Source organism: Tenebrio molitor, chromosome 7 (assembly GCF_963966145.1).
Source record: "Tenebrio molitor chromosome 7, icTenMoli1.1, whole genome shotgun sequence".
Lineage (NCBI taxonomy): Eukaryota > Metazoa > Arthropoda > Insecta > Coleoptera > Tenebrionidae > Tenebrio > Tenebrio molitor.
Window position 1 is genome coordinate 17,460,936 of NC_091052.1, and position 22,957 is coordinate 17,483,892.

Here is a 22,957-nt window from a genome sequence, read left to right on the forward strand (position 1 = left end):
TGAACTGTGCAACTGAGCCAAAAACGACTCAGGACTTTTTGTATCTGATCAATATTCTGATCCTCTCTTTAAAGTTTGGCACGACATTTACCTAACACCCTGTATAAATTAATGTGGGATCCTAGTAGGCTTTGAAAGTTTGCCGACTCTTTCACCAGAAATCGAATAATGTTAGTATGATCTACGATAACAATATGCAACCCTTAGAACAAATTGGTTTTACTGGTTGCCTAGCTTGACAAAATTAGTGCTTTACGAGATTTAAATTTTCATCAGTTGTGACTAGTCCATTAAACTCAAATTTGATTTTACCGTGATTTGATTAGAATAGTGTAAAGGCCTTAATGTCCACGAGACGAATGTAGTGTGTTTATTTTGCACTGGTTCTAAAGACCATAACTTCCTTTACAGATACGAGCGGCTCCTGAGACGTGCCAAAACCGAAGACCTGACGGAGGTATCGGGAATCGGTTGTCTTTACCAAAGCGGAGTCGACAGGCTGGGGAGGCCGGTGGTGGTATTTATCGGAAAATGGTTTCCGTTCAACAAAATCAATTTAGATAAGGTAAGAGGTCGGCGGCGATTTTTCTCTGATGTTGTATCGGTGTCGTGTTTTTGATCCAATCAATTAACGTGACAAATGCACATCAAACGGCCTTGCAACACACTCAATTAGGGGAGGCTAATGCGACCGAACTACGGTTCATAATTCCATTAGGAGTGGTGAAATGGATGCTTTGAGATGGGTTGATTCGATTTATTTTCGGGATGGGACCTGGGGGTCTTGTTGTTAGTTCTGGGTAAAATCAACAACGTTATTATAGAGCCACATTCGTCCAGGGTCGATACGAATCGGCACGTGTAAAAATCGGTCACATATCAACAGGTCGCATCTCGGGAACTGCTCATAATGAATGCGTCGCTCCTGGCTGGTCTTTTGTCAGCAAAATAATGTACGACTAGAACAATGGGGGCAACCGCCGAGTTGACAATAGTCAAAGAGAAGTCTATAATGCATACGTCACGTGTTGGGAATGAGTTTTGTGTGATCCACCCTCGTCCTGATATGGCATAATTCCAAGTTTGTTTGCGCGTGGTTAATTATTTTGTGTCGTTATGTTGGCAGGCTTTGTTGTATTTAATAACGTTGCTGGATCCGATCGTGAAGGGCGACTACGTTATCGCCTATTTCCATACGCTTACCTCCAGCAGCAACTATCCGTCGTTTTCGTGGCTGAGAGAGGTTTACAATGTGCTGCCTTACAAGTATAAGAAGAATCTTAAAGCTTTTTATATCGTTCATCCAACGTTCTGGACGAAAGTAAGGTACCGACGATGATGGTGATCTCTCGAGTTGAAACAATTTCTCTTCAGATGATGACCTGGTGGTTTACCACGTTCATGGCACCAGCCATCAAGCAAAAGGTGCACAGCTTGCCCGGAGTGGAGTATTTGTACGCGGTGATGTCGCCCGATCAGCTAGAAATTCCAGCGTTCATCACGGAACACGATATGACCGTAAGTTGTTGAAGTTGTGGAGTCGGTGAAGTGATTGAACGTTATAATTTTTTGCAGATAAACGGCCTGAGGTACTTTCAGCCAGGTGCGCCGACATAATCTGCCCTTCACACGTCAGTGTTCAGTGCCGAACTTAGTATTCATCCCCCAAGTGATAAGTTTTGCAATATTTGACTAGTGCTAAGTTGTGCTGTGCCAACTGATATGTTAGAACAGTCGCTGTTTGCGCCGCCATCGTTTCATTTCCAACTTCGCCTCTAATGAATTATTAATATTATGGGAAGTAACCACTGAAAGAATTATATAGCATACTTATAACCGCTTGAATAAATCGATCATGTCATGGACGACAACGTTGACCTGAGAGTTGTTTATTTAGTAAGAGAGGGCCATAACTTCTATGGTGCAGAACTTTTTTTAGAACGTATCTTTTTAAATTGTACTTAGTTTTAAGTTAACATTCCAGAGCAGAAGTTTGAATTCGAAGCTGATCACAATCACAGCTGATTGTTGTGTTGGAAGAGGGCTTCTGCCATTGCAACAATCCGGGCAGCTTTGTATCGCACAAATTTAATTTTAAACGTTTCTCAAGAAAGACTGTACATTTTTTTAAAAACAAGGTCCAAAGGTGCCAAACGGTGGATTGCGTCAGTGGTAGACGACCTTTCCATATTGTTAAAATTATGCCATTGTTATTAAAGATCTTTGTTATTTTAATATCAATTTTATGTTTCTGTTTTTAGAAAAGTGAAAGTTATGGTTAGATTTTATTGGGTGATCTTGCGTAAATTTCCTAATTGTTGTATTAGTAAATTATGACTCATATTAACTATATTTTAAATCTTATGTAATAATAACAGATATGTGGTAAATAGAAAGTCGGTAGAGTGCCGGCCGAAGTGATCTAGAGGTCGCCAACACCAGGGACCATTGAATGAACGAACACTTCTTCAGTTTCGTTTCCGAAATAGAAGTGTTTTAAACGGCAGTGGAATTAATGCACTCTACTGATGATGATACTTCACAAACTAATTGACTGATGTTTATATAACTGATATTTAATAGCAACCACTATAGACGACTATCAATATACACGTAATGAACAACAAACAGTGAAGAGTGATAATTTATGTTATTTGTCCTGACTACTAAATATTATACGTAATGCGATTAAATATCAGGGGTAGCGAGTTACGAATTAATTTGGATTTGTTATAGCGCCTAATTTGCTTATTGTTGGATTCGTGTCACGATGACGAATAAGAGTGCGCGAGTTCTTGTTCGTTGTCGTGATGCATCTCCGATTCTTATCTCTTATCAAGTTTTACAAACGTCTGTCAATGTTCAACTATGCATTCGTACCTCTATAACAATTCTATTGTACCCTTTCATGAATTTTACTACGATTTTTCATACTAAAAATTCCTAATTGTTGCTTAAAGTTATACATATAGAGTTCACTATGTTTCTGATGGGATACTGTTAACCACGTTTACACTAACATTTTTAAAAGTTTCTTTATTGATCAACAAATGAACATCAAGAGAGCAATATGAATATATGAATCTAAATTTATTATAGTGTTGTAGTTGCATATTATAATGATGTTATTAATTATAAATATTTTACATGGAAAAATACAAGCTGCGAGTTGTTGAGTATTAATTTTATAAATGACAACAGTATGGAATAAACATTGTACACCTCGGCGTTTGTTTTGTTTTAAAACCCGTGTGGGTCACGTGCGGAACGGTAAAGGCACACAAGTTCAGGTTTAGTAAAATTTCTTTTATTAACTCAAATAAGTTAGGTCACAACTTGTTTCAAATAACAATAACAGATTTCTGTTATATACTACACATATATAATTTTTGTGTATATACAATTTAACTTATTGGCAGGGAAACCTTTATATTAAATATACATCGTACACTACAAAAAACATTGATAAAACTACCTAAAAGTCAAATAACAATTGGCTAATTATATTATAAACGATTTGAAGATTTGACTATCATGTTTATTCATCGTTATATTAATTCATTAAGTAACACAAGTGCAATAATCAGTTGCATTTTTAATATTGAAATAAGGGCTCGGAGGTTATCCACATCTATACAAGCTTTTGCGGGTGTTCCAGTGATTTTTCCACCGCCGCATCGTACACTAAGATTACTTTTAAAATTCATATACTACTCATGTATTTGTCATCATCAACAATTTGGGCAATAATAAAGGTTGTGATTAATGAATGAGCTGGTCTTGTAAGCACGCGATTAGGAGGCACCGCACATAACAACAGAATGTGTCCGTTTCAACTGTTCAGTGCAGCCGAGAGCGCGAGGGCAGCGTCCACACTGGAGGGGCCGATTGTCACAGTTTTTCCTTGGTTGGCACCCAAATTGTTGGACCCGACTGTTCCTTAATCACTTCCTTCACTTGCTCGTAGATGTCTTCGGGCGTGTCGCCTTGCACCACAGCTAAAAACAAAAACGACATACTTTCAATCTCCACTAACGACTCGACTTATTGGATCATAACTTTTGAGAAACGATCCTGGAATTATTAATAAAGCGAAATGTACCTGTGAAGTATTCACCGAATTCTTGTTCCATTTTCAGTGATCTTTCGAACGTTTTCTTTGCTTGTTCTTCCGTCATTCTCTTATTCATTTCTCTGAAAAACGAAGCGAGTGAGACTCAACCATCGACACCACTCCTACTGAAGTGATTTTTTTTTATAAACAATTGTCAGTATACCAAACCGTACTACCCTAAAATGTGCGCAATTGCATAACAATTTTACCCCAAATCATAGTTGAGGTTATGTTCACTTCACTTCCCCCGTGAATTCATTTTCAAAACAAAGTTAATGAGGAAAAATCTTTTTTTGTTCGACATTGTCAGAATTTCAGAATTTTCTCCTGTGTGAACGGATTTTGATAAATGTCACCACTTGTCAAAACGAAACGTCAAGCTAATTTTAAAGATTTAAAGCGATTTGGAGCCTTTAAGGGGCTCGTCGAACCAAAAACCACGTATTCAACTCGTTCGTGAGTCAATTGGGCTTTTTTGGCACGAGTGGGCCAGTTTTTAACGCGAGTGAAACGAGCGTTTTAAACCCCAATTCACACACGAACTCCTCAAATAATAGTATATTAAAGAACGAGTTTTTATAAGGGTTGATTTGGCGCACGAGTCCCAAGTGTAGAAAACGAGCCGTGGGAAGTTTTCTATGGGACGAGTGCGCCAATGCCCTTATAAAACGAGTTTTTTATGCTCAAGGCGCAGGCTCAATGACATTAAGAAAATGTTGACACTCAGTGTGATCAATCGTATTATCACTGTTTGGCTCATACCAACATGACACGTTTTGACAATTGTTTATAAAACAAAAGTCAATAATACTTACATGATCGATTCGACCGATTTAGGTTTGATAAATATAGCGATAGGGAATAGTTGAGCCACTTGCAGTCTCTTAATTGCGTTTCCACTCACATCCAGGATACAGTGTTTGCCCTACCGAAGAACGCGATTAGTCACTCGTCTGGCTCTCTCTCTACTGCAGAAACTCACCTTATCTGCCACTTCCCGCACCGAAGCCACCGACGTTCCGTACAAATTGTCATTGTACTGTCCCGCCTCGATGAACAGGTGGTTTTGTATATCTTTTTCCATTTGTTCTCTGGAGCTGACAAAGTGATAGTCTCTTCCGTCAACCTCGTACTCCCGTTTTGGCCTTGTCGTATCTGAAAAAGTACGGTCGTTACGACGCGCTAAAAGTTTCAACCGACTGTGTACTTACGGGGAACGCAACTTCCGAACTTTTCCGGAAACTCAGAGATCAGATCATCGTTAATGCGGTCTTTCAGAGGACCCAATATTATAACCGGCCTCGTGTAGGTAATTTGCATTTGTTGAACGGGTTCGTAGGAAAGCACGTTTTCTTCATTGCCTGTAAAAAAAATTTAACGCTTCAATTTTAATCTGGAACGTCACCCTGGGTGTCGTCGAAAAACAAATGACAAAAAAATCAGATATTAATCAAACGAAAACTCTTCCTGATTTCTGGAACAACTTCGCTACTTACAAGCCATGTTACTGTCTATTAACAATAAAAAAATCAAACAAATCAAGAAATCTCTAGCATTCCATAACAATATAAATAACCAACTGCCACAACACACATTCACATGGAGTTACCCTAGATAAGAAGCTGAAAACATGTTAAAGAACTTCTAAAAAGACATCACAAGATATAGATAGATACTAGATAGATAAAAAAACATTGTATGTTTAGTGTTCGGACACTTAACACAAATAAAACAAATTGCAAATTCGCAAATAAAAACAAACACACCTACTTACGTACAAACCAAAGTACGCTAAGTCTATGTTAATGCAGTTATGGTCTAGTTCTCATAGAAGGCTAGTATGCACATTCACCCTACATGATAGCGCAGGCTTCGTCGAATAATGTGACAGCGCCATCTAGAAAGCTGTATTGCACCAGGACGAAAATCGTACACTTTGTCCAATCTGATGTAACGTCATGAAAAGATTTTTCGTAAGGACTCTACAAATTAGAATAACTTGGCGCACCCCCTGGCCTACTACTGTCCGTTGCTGTGTCAAAGTACGGAAACATAAAGTTCCCGTTCTCTGCGAGGGAAATCTAGGCTTCGGTTGCGAACGCGGTGTCACATTATTACATTTTCAGCCTAGATGAAAGGGGGTGGCATGGGACGTGACTATTAATAGCATTAATCACACAACAAAACTCCTGGAAGGGTGGTCCGAATTGTCGATTCGGCAACACAGAAACCAAACTGGCATTGGTAGTAGTGAATGATGAGTTGTGTTATGAAAAAAATGGACGGCCAAAACGAAAAAAAGTCCATGTCGAAAAATTAGTGGATTAATCAATCGAATTGTCACATAATATTTTTAATAGAATAAATAAATGAATCGGAACACGCTGGATCAGTGCAAGGGGCGCTGCTGATCGCCATGCAGTCACAACACTAACACTTACTATAGTCGTCATTATTATCATTATTCTCCAGATAAATTAACGTGATCTCTTCCATGTAAGGTAGCTCAACCCGATATAATATTTCACCTGTACTATGAAACACAGAAAGAAGCCAAAAGAAAATTTATGTAGTAAACCAAAACGACGATGCAATATTTTTAAGACAATAATAATAAATAATCATACTGTACCTTCAGTATTGGCGTCCTCCTGGGTGTAGCACAACATGAACGCTGTAACACAAACCAACACATTAGGCTCGGGGTAAACGTTAAAACAGTCACAGCGCAACAATGCACAAAGTGGTCGATCTATTCAAATGTCAATTTGTATCTACCCTTCACAGACCTATACACACCACCCACCCACTCTCTCAATGTTGTGCAGACAGTTGAAGTTTCGTGTTTCAACAGATCGACTAATGGATACCTAAATCGCTCTGAAATACAACTTGCCATGTTACCTTTAATCATTTCCCAACGAGAATCGTAAATTGTTTTAGTTCAGTCAGAGTCGTTAATGTGTCCTAATTTGAAAATATTTATTTGTATATCGAGGCCGCGAAATCATTCTTTAACGAACTGAGAGAAAAATTGTCGCTGAGGCCGCTTGCGGCCGAGGCAGCACAATCTCGAGGATGTTAAGAGATTTCGCGGTCAAGGTGTACTATCAAATATTAAAATGACGTTTACTTTAACGACCGTGAAGTGTTTGTTTCGCGTACTGTTGCACAAAAAAAATATAGATATTTTTGTCAAATCGACTTAAAAATTTGTGCGATTTGCCTTGCGTTCCGGTCAACGCAAATTTACGATCGGTGCAGCACAAACGTTAGTTATTCAGTCGGACAGAAATCACTGACGCAACAAAAGAATCGATTAGTTTCGGTGTGCCGTTAGTTTGCAACAAAACAAAACATCGCCTGGCGAAAACGTTGCAAGGTTGCTCATTGATTGATCTAAACCTAAAAATACCATTAGTTAATGCGTACTTACATGAGGGATTTCGTTCATTATCATTAGCAGAGGTAGGAGTGGCAGAAGGAGAGTCTAAAGGTAAACAAAAAAACAAACATAAAAAATAAAGTCTGAACAAAACACTGTTTCTAAGTGGAAAGTAATAAAATCATAAATCCACGATCTGGAACAACTGAATCGAATTTCAAAAATTTTTCAGAAAGGACGAGGGGAGAGAGTCGGGAATTTACTCTAGAATAATCAAACTTACGTTCTTGATCTGACCCGTCTTCAGATTTGTCGTCTTTGCTTTTCATGAACGGGAACTTTCTACTGAACGAAAAGTTTTTCTTTTTTCTATCTAACGTGGATTGCTGAAAACAGGAAAGGCGTGAACACGTGAATAAATTATCAAAAAAGAGGTCGAAGAAACCTTTTCCAGTATGTTCGGCATGTGACCCTGGAACTTAACGGACCTATCCCTGGCCCGCTGTTTCCTCTCCCAGCGCCTCTTCGAAGGGACGATCCCCATACCCTGTTCATCCCCCGTGTTAAGTACTCTTCGCGCCTGCCACCATTCATCGTCGCTGGCGTTGGTCACGTGAAGTATGTCGCCGTAATGGAAGGCGAGCCCTCGACTCGGCAGACCGTCGTCTTTCATCGGATCATAATCGAACAGAGCCCTGAAAAACGGTATACCCACTGTCAAGGTCAGATCGTTTTGATGTCAACGCAGATCAACTGACCTGACGTAAAGAGAGCGTTTTTGTGATGTCCTCAGTAGAGTACCTCCTGTGACCGGATGTGAGATTTGTTGTTTCAAGTCATGGATTTTCGCCTCGAACCTGTTGTACTCCTCGGGTCTGTACTGGACCACTATTGTGACGGTCTGATTCGTGCCCTGGAACCGTAAAAGTTAGTCTCGTTTGTTGAAGGGTGGAAGACGGGCACACGTGCCTTGAGGGCCTGGGCAGCTTCCTCGTGGGTGGCATTTCTCAAGTTGATTCCGTTGACGCTGAGTATCTGGTCACCTCGTCGCAGCTCACCACTCAAATCAGCTGGACCTCCAGCCAGAATGAATGATATGAAGATTCCTTCTCCGTCTTCGCCCCCTACTATGTTGAAACCCAACCCGGAGCCTCCTTTTTGTAGTATCACAGTACGCACTTCTCTGCAAAAGGGAGAAACGTGATTAACCGATTTGGCCCATTAAGAGTGACTGCAAGTTGGATTATAACTGTGTTGTTTTCAGCGATCAAAGTGTTAAATTTCATGGCAACAACGGGGAATCCTTGGACTCTACCACAGAAGTCGCTCTCGCTTTGTTCTTCATCACTAACTTCGTCAAGGATTAAAACATGCTAATTCGATTGTGTTATTGTGACTTTAATATGCCAAGAAATGTTTACGAAAATCAATTATTAATTGAGAATCGAGTAAAAAACTTTAGGGTGTGGTCTGATTTTTGTCCGTGTCAATATTTTGCCTAAGGACAAATCCAAAAATAGTAAACATTTTAATATCGAAATGCGCGGACTTTGTGTCAGCTTTAATCGCTCTTAGGACTTGGAAAATGTATCATGTGTTCAAATGAAAACCTGGGTTGAGTAGGTGTTGAAAAAAGTAAACCATTTGGAACATTCTAAAGTTTAAATTTCCCGCAGTTTGACATGAATGACATTTATTTATATTTAATCAGCATAATTATTGTTTTTAGCAAAGGGTGTCTTTAGATATTTGCTTCGAGAATAGGAATCGTTAGTGATTCTATTTTTAATGTAAAATATAGCAAAGAAAGAAAAAAACAAAGTTTTTTTTTCATAAATTTTAGGTTAGCTGTCAACAAGCTTTAATTTTACACTTTACACATTAATAAACCAACCTTAAAACAGCAGCACGACCTGCTGTATTATAACCGACCTGTTCGTTTCATTAGAAATACATTATGAAAATGTTTCTGAAAAAGAGCCAATTTCCGTCGATGAGGGTACCACAAAATGGGCGCTTCACGCTTAAATAATACAATCCGCAATATAACAAATAACAATAACAACACTAAACACAAAAACAACGAACAATAAGGAAAAGATTCACGAATTTAATTTCAAAGCAGCAAAAAACAAAGTTTTTTGACTTCAAATTCAAAATGTCATTTTAACAAGAAACATTCTCGGTGACAAAAACTTCAGATGAATAATATCCCCAAAAAGCGCCCGTACACTAGCGCTCAGCGGGGATCACTCAAACTACACTTTTGAACAGGCCGGTACAGCAGGTCGTGCACAACAGAATTGATTAAGTTTTCAAATGTTTAAAATTTAAAACACTCGGTAAGAACAGTATCTGATGAAATTATAATGTTTTTGCATCAGGTTACACGGCCACGCCTTATCCAACAAAACTGACTAATATTAGCATAACGTCAATGAAATAATTTTCGCAGACGCATAAATTTAGGAAGCAATTAAAAATTGTGAAATTCTTTCGCCGATTGTGATACGAATATGTCGGACATAATTCAGTGGAATTATTATTAACAGACATTGCCTAAATCTTGATCGCATCTAAACTGGAAAAGAATGAAACAACCGAACTGTGGAAATTTGGTCTTACATTATTTCAATAAAGATTTCAGATAGGTGAAAAAGCAAAACTACTTTGGGGAAAATGGGAAATGCACAGAAACGGAATTGATCACGTAAACAGAATGGCTGTGATGGATGGTGGAAGAAAAAAAGAACCAACACAGATAACATTGAAGAAAGAAGGCAACGGACTGGTGAAAACCGGAAGTATCACCCTTACGATCGCAACAACACACGGAGAGATACGCTACATAATGTGGTTTTGCAGATATTTAAAACTGTCACTTCAGCCATGTCCATTGAAAATATCTCTTCGCATATGACTTGACGAATAAAAAGAAAAAATCCAGAACTGTGGGAAAAATGTAATATCGGAAAAAGTATGCAAACATGGAAGTATTTAAAAATTCTGCGAAATAGATAGAACGTCTGGGAAGCTTTCATTCGATTGCAATGTTCTGCAATAATAACGTCTTCCGTTATTTGGTTCGAGAGATATCCACCACTTTGTAATTTTTGTTTGATCTGTCAGATATTAAAATTCCATTTTCGGGGTTAATGACAGTCTCGTATGCAGCCACACATAAATTAATGAACGCTCAAAAAAACAAGAAATGTGGAGAATTTTAATCAGCAGCTCTTCTACTCATTTGAAAATTTTAATTTCTGTGTCAACAAGAATCGGAAATTCATCATTACGCCTCGACTTTGGCACGTCCGCAGATTTCTATTATGATTAACTGCCATTCCCACGGCCATATGTTCGGTAAAAAACACGTTAACGGCGAATTTATCGTTGCAGGGTGGGCAGCGTGATTGCACGACGAAGGGGTCGAAACAGCAATACTTACGCATCGGGGTTCGGTCGTTTTTCCGATCGCATCACTGCGATTCATGTCGAACGGACGCAATTAGTTTGTGACTCCGGAAAACCCGAAACATATTGCCGAGAGCCACCCTGACCTGTACCAAGTGAAAATCTCCGACTGAACTGTCGTTGTCGAGGAATGAGGGCGCGCGCGCTTCAGGAATGCTCGTCCTCCCACTGGATGAGATTCCAATCAATATATTGTCGTGTACTCGTAATTATTCCAGGTAGCGACCCATTTATATGTACACTCGTACGACATTGCGGTCACCTCGCAGTAATTATTCTCGACGTGAGAAACTGAAAGTCCCCCAGGTGTGTGCACTAGACACGACCTATTCCTCCGAAGTGTGTTACGGTGTTATTGAAACCTACACACTCTTTGACATTTCAATGGGTAATTCGGCCGCACGATTTTTTAACAAAATCATTTGTAAATGATCTCGGTTTTTCCTTTTCCAGCTGTACCCTCCAACAATTTAGATCTGCTTCGAGCTACATAATTTATTCCCCTGAAAAGTTAATTTACACTTGAAACCCGCGGGGACCCCGATTTTTTTTTATTAAATCCGACGACTTGAAAAATTTTGTTTGTTTGGAAAAAGTGCGATATTTGCGTGTTTACGTAAACGGGTCTGGAAGCTCGCCTCAAGGCTCTGTATTTTATTTTACAAATTCGTACCGTCCTTTGAATACATTTTAGTTTTAAAGAGGTGCAGACAAAGTTCGTATTTATGTTCATGAATTATAAACAGCGGTCGCCACAATAGCTGAGCGCCGACTTTGAAACTCTACGAGCTTGTTGAAACGGATTGTAAATAATTTCATGTAAACGCGGATTACTACACAAATTGAGTTTGGGACCTACGCTCTTTTGTTGTTAAAATAAATCTTTTGCATTAATGATAGTTCGAGCGTGAAATTGTATTCTAGCCGTTTGTTACTCTCCTGTCCTGACGTGGAAAGTTGTCAAAAGCAAAATAGTTTGCCGTTTATAAAGCGCCACTAAAACTTGTCTACAAATGATGTAACTTGAGACCAGTCAAGGTGCTCGCGATTTATTTGTTTCAGATGAAAGTGCTTTCCCGGATACGGAAAATACCAAACGTTAATACGATCAACAGTTTCCCTGTATTAGATTTCGATTTACAACAGACAGTTTTTCTTTGAGGAAATGTTTCATAATACCTGTCCATTTTCTTCTTGTTGACAAGACTCGAGAGTGATTTATTTATGTTTTATTACTCTGGTTAATTAACGCGTTCACTACTGGGCAAAATGTCATGCGATAACATTTGAAATAACAGAAAATATTCTCAATTTGTTTACAACTAACTCGGCAGTGTCCTACTTCGTTCTTGTGATAAAAATTCCAGATATGGCAAGAATTTTAAGTAACGCCTAATTGCAGACAACCGTGACGGTTCAGGCTCGGAGAAAGGGGCTGACTAGTCGAAATAAATTTTGGAAATGCTCGCATTCCGGTGAAATAGTCGAACGACAAATCTGATCGTCGAGTTATGTGTAATAGTTATTTATCTAATGAGAAATTTCCCGCGTGAGTACTTTGTTTTAGTGCGAACGCGGGAAATTTCTTCCCGTAAAAGTTAGGTACAATATTTTTTGTAATGAATAACTCAAAAATATCTAAAAATAGAATTACAAATGTAAATAATTTAACATTAGGAACTTTTGTGCTATTGGATTGGTAGCATCTTCCTGTATTACCGACAGATACAGCAACACGTGGTGGAAAGTGCGCTAGAGAAAGTGAAGTAAAAAATAGAGAAAACGGCAGAGAAAACGAAAGAAACCAGTAAAGGAGGAGAGGAGAAGTACCAAAGTAAGGTAGGAAGAGGCTAAAGGGGGCGGGGAGGAAGAAACACCCTAAAGAAGGGACGAATTAAATAAAATAAACAGAAAAGCAGCGACATCTATGAGGCAAAGGGAAAGAGCAAGCCTATGAGCAAAGAAACAGTTCTTTTAGCCAAGGAAGTGTGGATGCGTTTCTGGAAGAAAAGAAAAAAATGAAAAGAACAGGGAAAGGCAGAAAAAGATGAGGAGGTATTTGGAGCAAGCAAGAAAACAGTAAGATCACCTGAAGTAGACATGAAAACAGGAAAATAAATGGAAAAGACACTAGAAAAGCTGGAGAAAATGAAAGTGGAAATAAAAGAGGAAATAATGGAGATGCGAAAAGAGAACCAAGAAATCAAGAGAGAAATCGAACGACTAAGGGAAGAATTTAAGAATAAGGAAAAGAAATGGGAGGAAGAGAAAATAGCATGTCTGAGAGAGTAGGACGGTTGGAAAGGAAAATGAAAAATGAAGAAAGGAGAAGAAGAAAAAATAACTTAGTAATAACAGGATGGAGAGGTAAAGGAAAGAGCAAGCGGCAGATCAAAGAGGACATAGCAGAAGCACATAGAAGAAGCTAAAGTCAAAGATTGCTACAACATAAACGAGGGTAGTGAAAATGGAAGAGTGGAGTGGGAAAGAAAAAGTGATGAAACAAAAAGGAAACTGAGAGAAAAGAAGATAACAGAGAAGATATTCATAGACAAAAGACTTCACAAAACAAAAACGAGAAATACAGAAAAAACTAAGAACCATCGCGAAAGAAGAAAAAAGAGAAGGGAAACTAGAGATTTTTCAGTAGAAGGAGGGAGAAAACGGAGACAATGGAAATGGAAAAAGACAAGAAAAAGGTAGATGGACCAAGAAAATGGGATCCGGAAAAGAAGCACAAAGGGGAACACAAGAGAGAAGGTATAAAAGCAAGGGGAAAGCACAGGCAAAAAAGGTAACTAAAACGGCAAAAGTGAAGGTACATATTATTTTAGAACGTAGCCGGTTTAAGAAAAAAAAAAGAAGAAGTACAAATAGGAATGTCAAGGGGCAAAAAGAGAAAAGAAAAAGAGAAGAGCTACGGGGGAATAATAACGGGGGATTAAAGAAAAGCGACAAGAAAAGGGAGAAGAAAGATGTATGGAAAGAAACATACATATGTATAGGCAATAAATGGTGGAAAATAAAATAATGACAATATACAGCAAAGAGATGAAGAGAACAAGAAGAGTTGTCGAAGATATAATAAAAAAAACAGAGAAGAATGTCTGCTCATGATGGGAGGGGACCTCAACTTGAGAATAGGAAAAAGAGGAGCAAGAAAACGATGGATGAAAGAAGAGGAGGGAAAGAACAGAGAAGGAAAACTACTATTATTGTGTTGATGAGAATTAAAGTTACAATTGCAAATCTGACGAAACGTCAATTTTGTTTAAAGTGAATTGACGTTTCCGTCTGTCACGTCATTCATTAAATACCAACCTTACAATGCAATTTCCCCTAGTTTTTGCTGCAAAGTAATAAACACCGCGTGCGGGAAATACCTATCTATTTTGAGGGTATGAGTACAAAAAAAAAGTTAAATTTCAGTTGTGTCGCCCGAAATGGTCCTGCGAAACGTAACAAGCGACGCAACAATTTTACCGTAGCACCTGGTAACATATTTCGTCAATTTTCCGCGCGTAATTAATATTTATAAGGCTATCATCCGACGTCACGGCGTATTTTTCTACGGCGTCACTCTATTTTTAGAGACGTTACATATATTTGACAAACATGTGCCGGGGCACGGGTTTCATAATAAATTTCGTCGGGGAATTTCATTAAAAACCACCATAAACTCAACAGGTCCATTTGTTTACGGTCGGAGCGCAATAAAAAAAAAATCCCACGACTCGATAAAAATGCACTGCACCCCCGACAAGTCCCTACACGAGGAGAACAAGTTATTACCTTTTGAGCTTATCTTTATTCCTGAATCTCCTGCTGAGGGTGGCGAACGTCGTTCGCATCAACGGGAACTTATGCTGCTTGTTCTTCGTCATTTCCTTTATGGTGAAACACTTCAAAACGGCTTTTTTTACAAAGACGCGAAACGTGTCACCATCGTTGACCTCCCCGCATTCGAAAACACTTTTATCGTTCGTGTGCCACTGAACGGGTTATGAGTCCTGCAACAGCTCGTGTAGTTGTGTCTTGTCGTAATCGCCAAACAATGACTCATTTCGGACCCGTAAAAACGTGAATAATTGCGCCACCAAGAACTAGAGGCACGGCGGCGACCTTTCGGACATTTGTTTGATTGCTGGATATTAGAGCGAGCGAACGAACGAGGCCGGTCGCCGTGCTCGACGGCCAACTCCGTTCACGGTCGAACCTGCAGGTCGGTCCTCCCTCGGATGCGGCCCAAGAAAAAACCACTCCAAACTCTCCAATTATGAAAATAAATTATGGAGTCTGAGACAAATCGATCGTTCACCCTGTCTTGACGATAATGCGAGGGAACCGGGACCGTAAAATTATTTATTCGGTCGTAATCAACTCTGTCACCTCGCGAATTTAATTCGAGCACCGCCGTAATGAAATTCCGCGACATTAAAGTCGCTACATACACGTGGTGAAGTTGATGGATCGACTCTGATGCCATTCGCGCAACACAAATTTGTTTTTCGAAAACAAGGACAACGCGCGCTCTTTCAGGATTTTAATTGAATCATTGTCTTCACGGTCCATCGAGCATAGGCGAGCCTCCGGGGGCCATCCTACATATCTTGTGACCCTCAAAAGCGATTCGTACAAATGGGACACGAAAACTACACCTCTTAGCAGCCGTTCTCTCAAAAAAGCATTAACGAGGCGCGCACGTTAGGAAAGTTGCCCGTTAAACCGGAACATTAATATAAATTTGAATATCATCATCATCAATTAATAACCACTAAAAAACTAACCGCACGAAAATCTGAGCATCTCCGGGGAAAAAAACTTACGATTAATATTTCATCGATGGTTATCGCCGTGTACTTTCTAATAAGCAATAGGTATAAAAATTACACACTCCTTTAATTGAAAAATAAACGTGACGTGTAACACGCCTCTGATTTATTACTGTGTTCTTTTGTAATGGACGGCTAATTGAGTTTCGTTTGACCTGTGAGATTTAAAAGGACATTATTAAATGTAAATTTACGTGCGATCTGGTCGATTCCGGCACCGGAAAATTGGTCCAAGAGAGCCTGGTTTCGGTTCAATCAACTTGTGCAGAGCGTGATTTGTGCACAAACATGACTGCCCCAAACCCTGACCAGCAACACAGTACCTAATAATCGTTATATCTTGGAAAATACATTTCTTGTTGATCTTCATATTATTAGGTTAGCAACTAAATTGGAAATATTTGTTTTTGTTTTTTTTAATTTATCAAATCGATTGTGAATGCACCACGGATTACAGATCACAGATCAGCTTCAGCTGCTTAAATATAATCTCACTTTTTGCGTGATATTTAATCACGATCGCATCCCATCTTTTGAACAATTTCTCAATTCTATGGTGGTAAAACTTCAGCATCTAAATAAAAAAGTTGTCGAGATCACTCTTACATAGTCAACTGTTGAAAACTGTTATCGGTTAAGAAATGCTGCAATGACCGAAATCAGTGGTGATCGCTTGATGCAACATTTGGGCTACGTGGTGGGTGAGCAAGACCTTCCCAGCTCAATTCTTATACGTATTTCTTTTTATGTCTTTTGTACAGTATGCGATGAACGTTATCCTGGTGAAGGATCGGTCCTTTTCGGAAGAGCTGCCGCAGCAAATTTTTTCCGAGCTCGGTATATTCTTGTTGGAATTGGTGCAGCATCTATGCTTCGACTATTTTTAACCAACTTCCAATGTGCACCTTCACCAATCCATCACCAAACACACAACATTACTTCAACTTGATGAATGCTAGGTTTCAGAGTCAATTCTGGCCCCCGTGTTATCTATACTTCGTTTACTTGAGCTATATTCGTCTGTTTGTTCGATATTGACACGTTCATTTCAGTAAAACGTTTGCTGTCAGTGTCGTACAGTTAATTTTAGTACAGTTCCAGTTGAAAGCGACTACGCTATTGCAAAATCATTGAATGACCATCAGAAATTGTAGACAATTTTATTAATTGCAAATTTCCGAGTATCGTACGCTGAAATAATTCTCTAGCGACGTCTAAAAGCTTATTTCCTTATAGGAATTGTCTGAACCATCTTTTTCACAAATTGGTTTGCTTCATAAGCAAATGCCCAGCATACGTTTCACTCTTCCTTCAACAATAGAGTCCCAATTGGAACTTATGCAGCAACAGCTATGTGATTGAACTGATGCACTTTCAAATAATATCGAATCATCTTTTAAATTTATCCTCAAAGTATGAGTTGAAGAGTCAATTGTGAACCCATCACGGATTACAGATCACGGATCAGCTATTTAAATATAACCTCACTCTTTGCGTGGTTTGTGTTTTTACTCTGCAGACTGACGAGTGGTGCGTTCACAATCGACTCTTCAACGTCTACTTTGAGGATAAATTTAAATCAACACCCGATATTTTACAAAGTGTTCCAAAATTATTCTGTACCTATGTCGTAGTAAGTTTCGACAATTTGAGTGTTTTGAATTTTGACGCATACCTACTAGAACAGTGATACCAACTCTTAAGAATCGTCAAAATGACAGGTATAAGAGAGGTTAGGTTTATCAACAAAACAATATTAACTAAGTCAGTGTGTAATGTAATGTAATTACAATTCCTTAGAATAATAAAATGTTTTAACTAGGTTTCGTTGGGTAAACCCGAGACATCATTTCACTTTCTTGTGAATTTTTGAATATTGACATTTTGAAAGACAGAAATGATACAGTGTGGAATAAAATGATTTACATCTAGTTACCTTTGGAATTTTTGCACATGTAAATTTTCCTGTGCCGCTCTACTTTTTTTTTTCGAAGTGCCAAACTATTAGTTCTGTCAATAAATGTCATCAATCCAATTGACAATTGTTACAATTTACTGAATTGAATTAAGAAACGTTTGTGGCCACTTTCAACACTAGCTGTGACTTGCGTTTGTTAGCTCCTTTTTAATTTCAATCTAAACTTTGCATTCATATCATCCCTTCGTCTTCGCAATAAATCACATTTGGAATTTGGATATATATTTTGAGGTTAGGCTTCCTTTTTTTTGTAGAGCGGCATTTCGTATTTTTACTAGGGTAATGCAAAGGTAACTAGATGTAAATCATTTTATTCCACACTGTATTTGACACTTGCTAGCGGCTTGGAGGTTATGTTTGGTGTAGTGCGGGATCTTATCGTCGAAAGGTGGCAAACTAAATATATTTTCCGTTCCAAGCACGATACGATACCAAAATCATGTTGGAACACTTTGTGTAATATGAATTATAAAAAGTGACATTTACCTATTAACAATTAAAAGAACAATCTTGTAGCCAACCTGATAATGAAATAAGTTTAGAAGTTATCAATGATTTTTATTTTACTTTCCTCTCAATTAATTTACTGTGGCTTTTTAATATTAATTAAATTCAATATGCCGCACAGCCCTGTAACTACATAATATTCTACATAAAATAAGGTAATAAGTGATATTTGATGTGAATATTTGGACCATTTCCCTTTGCAACGAACGTTAACTTTATTCCCTTCGTAAAGCAGAATAATTCTGCACCCTTTGCGCCATGAATAAGAAATTATTATCGATCAACTCGGCCCAAATACATCTATTGTTATTTTATTGCGACACGGCACTACGACCCGAGAGTCGCTGATTGGTGTTTTTTTAAACATTCTAAAAAATGCAAATGGCTGGTGACATGTGTCTCTTTTTCAGAGCGCGGCCACCCTTTGCTTCTCATGAATTATGCTGAATTTGGGAATCACACTGACAGCACAACCGGACAGAACATCTAGCCGCGTAAATAAATAAAAATTAGTCAAAAGTCAATACCCCCTGTACGTGCGCTGTAACTAGCGGCGGCAATAATCGGCTATAATTACATTTATGACCCACGGAAATATCTAAGGAAAACGCATCGACTGCGGTGGAGTTATTACTTCCGCTTAGTACCGACTGATATTTCCGGAAAACTATTTTCGACCCACGACAAAATGCTAAACTGATACCGGAAAATCGTATTTTATTACTACAACGCGGTCTCCGTATTTATCTTACGTGAAAGTACGAGAAATTGGATTTTCTTAATGGTACCGACAGTAACGAGGGCGGTGTAAGTATCTCTATTACTGCCATACTGCGATAATGTGTAACAACATGCACGTTTCATTTTCAGTCATTATAAAATCATTATCTCCGACAAAATTTTCGATAGGTGAAAAAATTATGACAATTTAAATGAATTCCGAAAGTATTTTGACCACCTCGAAGTAAAGAAATGCCACCTGAATAAATAACTTATCACCATCACCTGCACAATTTCTCTCGCATAAGTTATTAATAAATCAATCACACAGTTACTAATTTATCTTGCAAATCGTGTGTTTCCAATACATCTGCGGTGACAATTTCTTTCGAGAGAAAAATCTCAATTTCTCCACTGCACATAACTTCGCTGCTTCAAGTTGTTCGAGAAAAGTATACAAAAGAGTGGTTCTTGGTTAACAATTTAAAATGATTACGCCCCAAGTATGCAGATAACAGGGGTCTATTTTCTGGTCTTGCAACATTAAATACCGATAGCGCTGTCACGAGATAAACATTTAATGAAACACCGATAAACGTATTTTTCCTAAATTTTGCTGGGTCACTACGGTCGAAGATATCGTACCGCGGACATGAATTAGCGTGCGTCGAACGTTTCGAGTGATCGGGAAAAAGCTCGGTAATTATCTTCCCTTATCGGTGGCGGCAGGAGTCATTACGTATTGTAATTTCGTGCGGCTGTTCTGACATGATACAGGAAAGTTTGTAAAAGCATTTTTGGGGTAATTGCTCCTGGAAGTTGGTAACGGGTGATAAACGTCGACATTTACCCCACTTCACCCCAGAGAGCCGTGCAAGTTCGACGTCTATTTGCGTATATATTTCGCGCAACTTTCCAATTACCATCATTATCGTGTCCATTTCGGGCTAATTAGGTGTAAAGGAGTTCGATATATCTGTGGTTATGGTATCGACAAGGCGATACGGTATCGCACTTTCACATTTACATTAGGGATTCCGACGCCGTCTAATATCGCCGAATTAATTAGGGACCGCGTTAATGGGACAATAACTTAAACATTAATTGAGATGATTAGCGTGGAACACTGATCGATTCGATCGATCGACAAACGCGATATTTTTATTGCGATTGATCCAGGTCATCGACCAGATTTGGGCCAATTGAATCGCACTGCATCACTTACAATCGACACAATTAACTCTACTTAACGCGACGACTGTTACGTAATTTTTTTTTACTTTCTAAATAATTATTATTTTAACACAGTGGTTTACATGATGTAACGGTGGATTCGGAAAAATCGATCGATTAGTCAGACCAACGGAATTTCTCGTGAATTATTGTCGCCAAAACGAGATGCAAAGTGCTAAATAAAATAACGCTGTCCGAACTGGTAATTTACCTTGAATGACAACGAAGTAATGCAAATTAATGCGGACCTTTTGTTTTTCGAATCGTGATGATTGCTATTAACTTGTCCCACTTATGAAGGTCGGATGGTATCGACGGAAAACGAAACTAAATCTGTGGAGTTAGCATAAATACAAAATGTCTAGACACCACTAACAATATGTGTCAGGCCACCCCGAAAAGATTATGAGAGGTTCTCACATCCGGTGCTATTTTAATGCGCCTTGCCCAGCTAGATCTAACTTTGTGGACATTTATCCTGACTGAAAGCTTCAAATCTGGCTTCAGACCCAAGAAGGATCCAACACAGCATACTTACATTTTATGAAAGACATTTAAAAATGACTCACTTGTAAAATTAATTTAGCATGATTGTCTGTCTACTTGGCACGCGTTGTAAAGAATTTGTGAATATTTCTTTTTAGTGTTTAATTTGTAGAACTGGAGGGGCATAATAACCTTCACACGCTTGGTTTTAAGTCAAAATAAACACAAGCCTAATTGTACCCAACAAATTCAATTAGAAGTTTGTAAAATTTCACGGTTAGAAACAGAAGGTCACAAACAAAAAGATTTTACAAAGGGATACATCACTCCCTTGTTTCGTCCAAATTCCTTGATATTTAACTGTACATTCTAAAATGGAAATGTTGTAGGTGTTCAATTCTAAACTGTATCGTTCGAACAGTTACTCGATCACTTCGGTTCGATACTAACGTAATTTTGGAAAGAAAAATATAGACCAAATTATCCCGATATCAAGAAGTAAAAAAAAGTAATATCCTCAATGAAACACGTCAAGATTTGTTATGTTTATCGCGTCTTGATGCGTCAACGCGAACCAGGAATTCACCAATCTAAACAGCAAAAAACCACAAGAATTTCGTATGAGATCCTTCATTAACAACCACTAAATTAATCTGGAGATGGATGACGGATATAAACCATCAGTATAAACAAACGCGATAAATTTTGAAGAAATATTTATCGAGGCTAAGAGAAGCGTGCGTTTGAAGTTTGATTCTTGGCGTAACGATCAAGACAAGTACCATTCCGATACATCCCATTAAATGGACAAGTCGCCTTGACCATTTCCGCAACGCAAATTTGTGTAACAAGACCCAAACGTAAACGCAAACAACAACCAAACAAATGTTTTTTCATGGCGATTTTTCACGTTTTCACGGCGATTTTCCGCGACAGTAGCGACGCCTCCTTTACCATGTAAACGTCACTTCGGTATTACACAGCAGACACCCCAATGACTCACTCTGTTCACTCGCCACAGCAAATTTACACTGCTCATAAACAACACTACCATATCGTGGAAGCCGTTCATTTATCGGAATACGGCTTTCCCATTGGACGACCTTCCTAAGTAGTCCAAGTTCAGACGTGGTGCGGGAAATCGTGCCCAAAGAGTGCCGACCGTAAGCGCCACAATCGCTTCCGATGACCTTCGGTGCAATATGCGGTTCACCCCTAACGAATATTTTTCACCGACCGGTCGGTCCCTGCTGCACGACATGTCGGAGGGTTACATCAAGGCAGTTGTTAAATAATGGATGCACATGTGTATGTGCCAACCGTGTATGTAACGCAGTTGTTAATTAACGTTGTTTTCGCACGGCAATAATTAAATGTTGCGAAGGGGTTGCGACGAGGTTTCGTCGTACGGTTGCGTGTGCTGCCGCCGAATTGTTTGGGGCATCGCAATTCGTCGAAACACGGGTTTTCCCTTCGTCGACATTCCACAAATACAAATCTGAATGCGTTTTCGAAATTAATTAATTTTACACGTGCAAGAAGAACTGTCAAAAGGGCGAACCCACGACAGCGTTCGTATGTCAGATTATGTGAAAATATCGCTTTGAAATTACATAATAAAGTAATGTCATAGAAATCGAACTTTTAGGGAAATTACGTTTTTCATCTGGCATTTATGTAACCACAATTTTCAAACGTAATTTTGAATGCTTTAAGGTTGGTTACTGTCAATTGGGATATTCTTTGATTTTTTTGCGCAAGTCCAACTAAATATGCCGTCAGAAACCAAAACTGATTGTGAAACGAAAAAACATCTGAAGTGCAAAAAACCGCGGATGAAAAATTACGTTGGTATTAGCTGTCATCGTGTTTGGTAATTTTGACGAATCATTATTGGCAGCAATTTAAATTTAATGATGCTGTATCTAAATTCAAACAAATAATTACTAAAAAGTTACTAAAAAAGGTCGCTATAAAATTCACACTAACGAAATTTCTGTTGCATACTGCAACTTACACTATGTAAATTTTTGGAAGGTCAGTTGCGAAGTGTTTTTTGCAACTTGAGTCAACTTTATCATTTAGCGAGAAATTAGCCATTTGCAACTGTTGCAAGGAATTCGCCGCCTTACATTTTTGACATGGTTACGACATTACCAGAAACCACATAGTCTCCAACCTAACCAAATGTATGGCAACCTAGTAACGAATATCCCAAAATCCTAGGT

At 38.6% G+C, this 22,957-nt stretch overlaps 2 protein-coding genes across 21 annotated transcripts in view; one reads left to right on the forward strand and one right to left on the reverse strand.

Annotated features, from left to right (window-relative positions):
* The window catches only part of Gdap2 (ganglioside induced differentiation associated protein 2), a 33,975-nt gene extending 30,748 nt beyond the window's left edge, over window positions 1–3,227 (forward strand). For all 3 annotated transcript variants that reach the window (XM_069054727.1, XM_069054729.1, XM_069054728.1), the window contains exons 8-11: window positions 412–565; window positions 1,127–1,321; window positions 1,375–1,518; window positions 1,576–3,227. In XM_069054727.1, the coding sequence (XP_068910828.1) occupies window positions 412–565; window positions 1,127–1,321; window positions 1,375–1,518; window positions 1,576–1,617 (535 nt within the window). In that variant the 3' untranslated portion in view covers window positions 1,618–3,227. The remainder of the gene's footprint in view (window positions 1–411; window positions 566–1,126; window positions 1,322–1,374; window positions 1,519–1,575) is intronic.
* Window positions 3,228–3,285: 58 nt separating this feature from the next.
* dlg1 (discs large 1) overlaps window positions 3,286–22,957 on the reverse strand; it is a 347,088-nt gene continuing 327,416 nt past the window's right edge. For 14 of the 18 annotated variants that reach the window (XM_069054713.1, XM_069054712.1, XM_069054715.1 and 11 more), the window contains 12 exons: window positions 8,469–8,682; window positions 8,258–8,412; window positions 7,945–8,194; window positions 7,783–7,885; window positions 7,551–7,604; window positions 6,747–6,788; window positions 6,556–6,642; window positions 5,326–5,475; window positions 5,097–5,269; window positions 4,930–5,039; window positions 4,103–4,194; window positions 3,286–3,998 (listed from right to left, as the gene is read on the reverse strand). In XM_069054713.1, the coding sequence (XP_068910814.1) occupies window positions 3,892–3,998; window positions 4,103–4,194; window positions 4,930–5,039; window positions 5,097–5,269; window positions 5,326–5,475; window positions 6,556–6,642; window positions 6,747–6,788; window positions 7,551–7,604; window positions 7,783–7,885; window positions 7,945–8,194; window positions 8,258–8,412; window positions 8,469–8,682 (1,537 nt within the window). In that variant the 3' untranslated portion in view covers window positions 3,286–3,891. The remainder of the gene's footprint in view (window positions 3,999–4,102; window positions 4,195–4,929; window positions 5,040–5,096; window positions 5,270–5,325; window positions 5,476–6,555; window positions 6,643–6,746; window positions 6,789–7,550; window positions 7,605–7,782; window positions 7,886–7,944; window positions 8,195–8,257; window positions 8,413–8,468; window positions 8,683–22,957) is intronic. The other 4 variants (XM_069054705.1, XM_069054708.1, XM_069054711.1 and 1 more) reach the window with 4 other exon arrangements.